Below are 7493 nucleotides of genomic sequence, written 5' to 3' on the forward strand. Positions count from 1 at the left end.
AGAATGCCATGATGCTTGTTGCGACAAATTTACCACATTACACCTTTTCGTGGAAGAGTGAAAAGATCTGGATGCGCTTATCTGAAATTCTTAAATGATCAGTTCAAACAAATTATAGAGCCAAAGCAATTCAAAATTTAGCATTATGAAGGAAAGGCTCGTGATTAGTATGCAAATACGAAAGGCACAGGATTACTACAAAGTAGGATGATTGTCTGTCAAAAGCAAAAAGAACTCAGTTTTATGCTTTTCTAAACTAAAGCAGAAACGACCGTACAATTGCAGGAGAAAAAAATGATGTATGCTTTTTCTAACCTCAGCAACAACAAACCCACAATTGCGGCAGACAGGCCTGGGCATCACAATCGAGAACATTTATCACCAAGGCCTCACAAATCAAACCGGACAGCTGATTTCAAGATATCAATGACGTATCGTTCTCTATATTCATCATTTGCAGAGAATGGCCATCACGAGAGCAATTCAGTTTGCTTCTGACTTCTGAGAACAAATCAGCTCTACTGGCAAGCGTGCTTGTGCCCGCAGTCTGCAGAAGCATTTGGACGAACACATGGCGCGCGTCCGCGTCGGCCGTCGGAGTCGAGTAGGACGTCTCGCCGGCTCCCTCCAACTCCAGTGTTGCTTTCCTGCCCTGCGCGGGAGGTGTTCGCCTGTGTGGTGGACTGGTGGGTGCAAGGTTGGGGTGGCCAGATCAGCACCATGGTGCCTCTGCCTGCCGTCGTCACTAATGGACGCCGTGGAGGGGAGCCGCTACCACTGGAGGCAGCCGCTCAAGGCGCCGTCCATCTTCCGCCACCAGGCGGAGGTCCGCCTGCATCCGACTCTCCTCGCCGGCACAGTCGCGTTGGTGGGGCAACGATGGTGGCGGCAGAGCTTGCGTCCGAGCTACACGCAGAGAAACAGAGGGGAGGTGGGGCGCTCCTCGTTCCTGCGCTGCACACTGGATTCGTCCTGACATGGATGGATCCAGGGATCCAGCGACACCTAGCCTTCTCCAAGGCGGGGGCGGGGAGGGGGGGCTCGGGGCACAGGCGGTGTTCCTCTCAGCGGAGGGCTACGGGATGGCAGTGGCGGCGGCGGCGTGCTTCAGGATCCCAACCTACATCGAGATCGAGGGGTAAAAAACCAGACGGTGGATAGATATATGACTAAAAAAACCGACGAAAAATAACTGACGAAAAAAAAAACAAAGTGATCGGTGGGACGAAAAAAATCTGAAAGCGAAACTACCAACTGCTCCATTATCTAATCTCTCCCTAATAATAATTTTTTCCTATAATATAATATATATATATATATATATATTATATTACAGGGTCGCGCTATTAGTCACCCTGGATGAGGGATAGCTATTCCTCACCCCAGCCGCGCCTCGAACCAGACGCCACAGCTACGTGAGAATAAAGCGCGAACGTAAATTTACTTCAAGGCATGAGTCGTAAAGTTACATCATGAGACCCCACGTAAAAAAAACACCGCGAGGTAAATTTACCTCTTCTCTCTACTATCTACTCTCGAATCAGGAGGAAACCAACTCCATGGATCGTGGGAGGGCTCCGCCATTTTCCACACCTCTCCTGCAGTCCACCAGCTCTACCCCTAATTTGTCCATCGTGCAGCCATGACGGTTCCCTACAGACCAGCGGAGCGGTTCGCTCTATCCTGTGGCCCGGAGCCGGCTCCGGTGGCTTTGCAGAAGGGAAGATGTCGTCTAGCCGGCGGGGTCCAGCTGAAACTGAAGCGGTGGCGCCAAGTTGGGCCGCGATCTCAGCACCAGGGCGGCGCTCGACGCATCGACGCACTCCACGAGCTCGAGCCATTTTCATGTCTCTCCTTCCCATCCTTACCTCCATGATTGGATCTGGATTCAAAGATTTCACCGGCTGCCGTTGAGTCGTCATGGTCTAGGTATGATCGACCTCCTCTTCAAGTTTGGTCAATGGCTCCTACTTCATGCGCCCATGAGCTCCAGCGCCGTCCCTTCCTCTCTTGAATATGGTCACCTGGGCACATCCCCCATGGTGACATCCCTACCTATTTTTCAACACTGAAGTTATTTTGTTTTGACAAGAGTCAGTCAGAATTTGTGTGTTATGAGTTTGGCATCTAAATGGGGGTGGTAAGTTGTGACAGGACAGTGTTGTAGTGCGAGCAGAACGAAATGACCATGTTATGATAAATAAAAATTCTTATGCTAAGGTCTTACAATGTTAGAACAAGTCGATGCATTATCTTTCTGAAATCAGCAGCAAAAGTATCAGTAGCTCATTTTGTTGTGGGGAGCAGAGTTTAACAGTCAATTAGTTTTGTTTTTAGTGCTGCTTAGAAATTTCCATAACATGTGTGAAGGCTAATTTGATTCTCAGTTCGTACAGTCACCTTGTTCTATTTTAGTTCTGCATCCTAATCAGATTTTGAGCTTGCTTGGTTTGTTCAAAAACCAGATCAAAAATTTTCAAGTGAAGAGAGAAATTTATTGACATAGGAAAGTTCTCCACTAACGCTCTTAATTTTGATACCTGTCATGTAGGAAAGTTCTCCCCTAAAACTTTGATTTCTCTATATTTCCTGTGTGTGTTATGCAGTGGACAAGTGTGAAAAAGTTGTTGTCTATATGACATGAAGAAGTTGAGGTAATGTGTTGCAAACATGATGTTTTCCTAACATCCAATTAATTTGGTTGCAGGACTCCACCACCACTACACAATCACATATGGAGGCTACTAACTTATTTGTAGAATAAAGAGGCCAATATATTTAATCTTTTTAGGTATACTTTGGATTTAAGAAGAAGCTTAATCATTGTTATTTTATATATTTGACAGTTTTGACATAAACTCTCTCACATCTACTCAGTTAATTTGATTGGGAAGCTTAACGGTCTACGCGCTACTCCCTACCACTGTACAGCAGTATTTTTGGCAGTGTACTATCCAATTCTTAGCATTCTTTTTTCTGGCAATAACAAACACGGGAAACCTTATTTTGATTTCTGCAATTGTGTTATGCTGGTGCATCATATATCATCAAGAAAAAAATAGACATAATTGCCAGTATACCCGATTTTGTTTTGGAATTAAATGCTTTAGATCTTGGATGCCGCTTTATCTCCTCTGTTATGTTGACTCAGATTTTATTGGACATATTATTCGACTAGCCATGAGGAGAAAATTCTTGTTCAACGTGTTCTCAAAATGTTGACTTCAGATGTTCTCTTTGAGAAACTATTGACACAGAGAAGTAATGACCTTTCTCCGGTTTTGCATATTAAGAACTATTGTTTGTTAATATCTCATCAATCTTCTTTGACACAATTACAGTTTTGTAAATTTCCAAATTTATTGGAGAAAAGAGATCAAATTTTTCTTCTCATTCTCATGCAGCTTCAGATGTTTTACCCATTAGCTTTTGCTATAGGCTTTCGTACATGTTATCTTGCTCACAGCAAGATCTGCATCCTTGCATTGTAGATGGTAGTTGAACCAACTAATTCAGTATGAACTAATAGTGCAGGGGTTCTACAGATGCAGGGCCACCAAGGAATGTGTTGCGAGGAAGCACGTGTGGAGTGGTGGTGCTGCAACACCGAGATGCTCGTGTCACCGACTAGAACAAGGCAACAAAAAGAATCATATGCAGTCACTCGACCTGTCGATGCTTGCGCAAATTCAGAAGCTTGACTGAATCTGCCAATGCGAGAAGAAGATAGAATAACTCTGAATTTGTATGCCATATATGGAACATGTCATTCAGCCGATTTTTGGTTATTCATCTGACAAAATATCTGGATGCAAATAATTTTTTAATAAGGCCAAGATTTCACTGCCATATTTTTCATGATGTAGTGAATATTTTTATCGGGGGTGCAATGCATTTACCATTTGAATTATTATGTCGATAAAATTGCTCCATGCGAGCGGTTGTCAAATTTCCTTGTAGAAGTACCACTCGAAGTTCATTCTTCTAATCTGTGTATGCTTTCAGCAAATGATGATAGGCTTATCAATAAGTGTCTTGTTGAGTGTATCTAAGAAAAATAATGTTGAGTTATTGGTTTGGGAGTCCTCCTTTTGATTCTCCTCCAGCGTTTTGTAGCACTGTCTACCGGATCATCACGTCTTGTGCTCAACCCATTAGCTGACCACACACAAAAAGATTCTTTGTGTTCAACTCATTAGCTCTAGACCACACACAAAAATATTCTTGTGAGTTATTGTGAAGACATAAGTATTACATTGATACACTGGGGTACATGAGAACTACCCAAAAAGCACTTGAATTTCATTACACAACTAGGTCGGTTTACAATGAACAAACACGATCAGAGTTCGTCATACACAATCATACAGACAATAAATTCAGTAAGCTATTTGAGAAAGTAGCATCTAAATATTCAATATCTACAGACAAGACTATCTATCTGTAGTGACAAGATTATCTTTCTGTAGTGCAACACTCTCCCATCGATCTTGAGATGGACACTGTTCTCGCCTATCTGCAGACATTTGTAGTTCCAATTAGGAGTTGCAAAATCAACATCTGGATGACCGTAAAGTTTCTGCGAAGATGTTTCCAGTTAGCCTTTGCAACATCCTCATCTGGATGACCATACAGTTTGAGCAATGATTTCTGAAATAGTTTCAGAGTTTTGGCAACTGTTACATATACACGAATCATTGCAGCTCCTCATGACTACTCTGTTCCTGTCATGGGAAGGGAACCTTGATATACAGAAACTGTCGATTTGTGGAAAGTTAGTGCTGTCGAAATTTTACTGTCATATTTTCATTCATCAAATAATGGTGCATGATAGCGGTCAAGATAATAAGCGGTCAAGAGAGATGTGAGCAGGATCTCAAGTCTCAACTACAAAAGATTAATTAGTTGTTTTTTAGAGAAGATTAATTAGTTGTTGATACCATGCCATTCTATACAAACCTATACGAACGTAACAAATTCTTCCATTTTGTATTGCTCAAAGCCCCAAACAATCTAGGGAGTAGAATGCGCGTGAGAAAATACACATCTGTCTTTGAGTTCCTTGCTAATTGCAAATGAAATGAAGGGGGCAATAATTTGCATAGAAATATTAAGAGAACTAGTAAACCCATAGCATCGACTTGTTGGCAGGATTTACCTTACGACCAAAATTTGAAGTCAGGACATGAATTTCTGAAAGAAACAACTGCAAATGGTAGGTTTGCTCACCATGAAATCCCGAATGGAAAATAGTAACAAAACGTGAACCAAAAAAAAGCCTAGCTGGACTGAAGATTTAGCTCGCCACTGTACCCTGATGTCGAAACCCAATGGTGTGCTCCGCCCACCATATAACCACCCACAGCAGTGCCGAGGCCGGCCAGCGCTTGCTGATGCCACCCCTCGAGCCAGTCGCAGGCTCCCAAAGCTTCAAAACCTTTGGGTAAATGGCAAACAGTCTTAGAAATTCTCCTAGAAAGGAACAGCTTAAAGATTCACGTACACCTAAACCATGTACTTGCATGAGCACACAACTATTAAACACTCCTTAATCTAACTTGTGTTATTCATTTTCTATAGATGGCTTAATAAACTCCAAAATACAACACTCTCCTTGTCCTATTCTTATATGCAACTAAACTGATTAATGTTTGCTAACAGGAAAAATTGCTTGCTTTATACTGAATCCCTGATTTGTTGGAACTGCCGAAGAAACTAGTTGTGAATTCCAATTAGGTAACTGCATAGTGCAGCTACCTACGCCAACAGCTATGCCTGATTGTACTATATTCAAATCAAGCCAATTTCCTGGTGCACATGACCATCGTGAAGTGACTCATGCAACCAACTTTGCTATAATAAACACAAGAGCAGTCGAACCCCAATCCTAACCAATCAGAACATAATTTTCTCGCCTGCGCACCATTGCCTCGTCTCCAAGTCCCTTGCATACATCTTCTGCTCCTAGATTTCTTGGCAGAATTCCAATTCCTTGATTGCCTAATAAATTCACAAAACATAAAACTAGCATCATCGATTAAAATCTTATCTTAAGAATAGCATAAAATAAAAATCCTCGTAAAGTGAATATTCTTTAATTGAAGAAATATTGCTCGTATGTATGTGCAAATTTCGATTATAACATAAATATACAGATAGCATTGTCAGCTAACCTTCAATTAAGTCAGAACCATCATTTATTGCTAAAGGATGAAAATTCGTGAAACTTAAACAAAAGCAAAATCAGTAGAGTATTCATATGTCCCATGACAAAAAAAACTGATCTCAGCTCGATTGAAGTCTGATACTCTACTGTTGTTCCTTTCTCCGCAGCCTTGAGCTTCTCCTCTTCTTCTATGTCATCCACATGACCTTCATCTCCTCCTTGAATTGATTCCACCGCCAGGAGTCCGTCTCGAGCATTACCTCCATCACCCGAGCTCCTCATTTATCTTTCCTTTCCTTGCTTGGTCTGCTTCCTCTTCCCCTGCACTGCTCCCAAAAACCAATAAGCCTAACCCTATAAATTCAGAAGTTCATGGAGGAGGATAGGGGAAGACGAGGAGGAGGGTGGTCTTATACCGCCGACAGTGGAGAGGGACACCGGAGAAGGTCGCTGTCACTGCCGAGCTCGCCCGGATCTTGCATAGCCCACGGTGCCTCCGAGTCGTTGCCGCACGAAAGAGGAAAGGGTAGTACTCCACACGCGGAAGAGGTAGTCTCCGCCGTTGGGTCATCCCTCCGGCGCCGTCGCTGGCTCGCTGTCGCTGCCTCCGCATTGACGAGATTTTTTCTTTTTTGAGGGGAACCGCAATGGCGAGATGCGAGCAGCCGGAAGGAGAGAGAAACGGACCGGGGGCATGGCCTAGTTTTTTTCTTTACAATCAGGGGTAGTGGACGACCCGTTTTCCATCGACGTAAAATTACATTGCTGACGTTAGTTAAACTAGACCATCCTCGGTCGATTGACCAGGGTGAGGAATTACTTAATCTTCACCCTGCGTATTAAATAGACCTTCTATATATATATATATATATATATATATATATATATATATATATATATATATATATATAATCCATCCTACCATCCGGTGGTAGTTACCCCATCTGTCTCATATAATAGCCTGTGGTATTATATATACTATTTTATTATTTTAAATATGTTCATATATTATATCTAAGATATTTCAAAACAAGTTACATGAAAAAATTGCACATGAACCCATAGTTTTTGTTATATTTGTGAAATACATACATATTTGTACGTAAAAAAGAGCATACTCAAAAAAGGTACATACTATCTAAAAATTTGTATATATACTACCTAATCATTATTATATACTACATACTACACGTACATACTCTCGGTTTCGACAGATACTACATACAACATACAAAACGCAAGCAGTGGTAACTACCACTGCTTGTAGGAAACATTTGTCCTATATCTATACCTACTATTAAAGGGAGGTGATATTCTTGGTTTGGTC

At 41.9% G+C, this 7493-nt stretch overlaps 1 protein-coding gene across 6 annotated transcripts; it reads right to left on the reverse strand.

Moving 5' to 3' along the window:
- Positions 1 to 4213: 4213 nt before the first annotated feature.
- Positions 4214 to 6884, reverse strand: LOC123188433 (uncharacterized). 6 transcript variants are annotated; one of them, XM_044600551.1, is made up of 5 exons: positions 6583 to 6884; positions 5924 to 6487; positions 5314 to 5437; positions 5159 to 5193; positions 4214 to 4516 (listed from the first exon to the last, which is right to left on the reverse strand). In XM_044600551.1, the coding sequence occupies exons 2-5, from the start codon at positions 6032 to 6034 to the stop codon at positions 4415 to 4417; spliced, it is 372 nt and encodes a 123-aa protein (XP_044456486.1). In that variant the 5' UTR covers positions 6035 to 6487; positions 6583 to 6884; the 3' UTR covers positions 4214 to 4414. The 6 variants fall into 6 exon arrangements, 2 of the variants coding, with proteins under 2 accessions (XP_044456486.1, XP_044456485.1); XM_044600550.1 differs by having other exon boundaries at positions 5924 to 6492; XR_006494630.1 differs by having other exon boundaries at positions 4220 to 4516; positions 5159 to 5206; positions 5924 to 6492.
- Between the last annotated feature and the right edge of the window lie 609 nt (positions 6885 to 7493).

The sequence above is a fragment of the Triticum aestivum genome, chromosome 2A (assembly GCF_018294505.1).
Source record: "Triticum aestivum cultivar Chinese Spring chromosome 2A, IWGSC CS RefSeq v2.1, whole genome shotgun sequence".
Taxonomy (NCBI): domain Eukaryota; kingdom Viridiplantae; phylum Streptophyta; class Magnoliopsida; order Poales; family Poaceae; genus Triticum; species Triticum aestivum.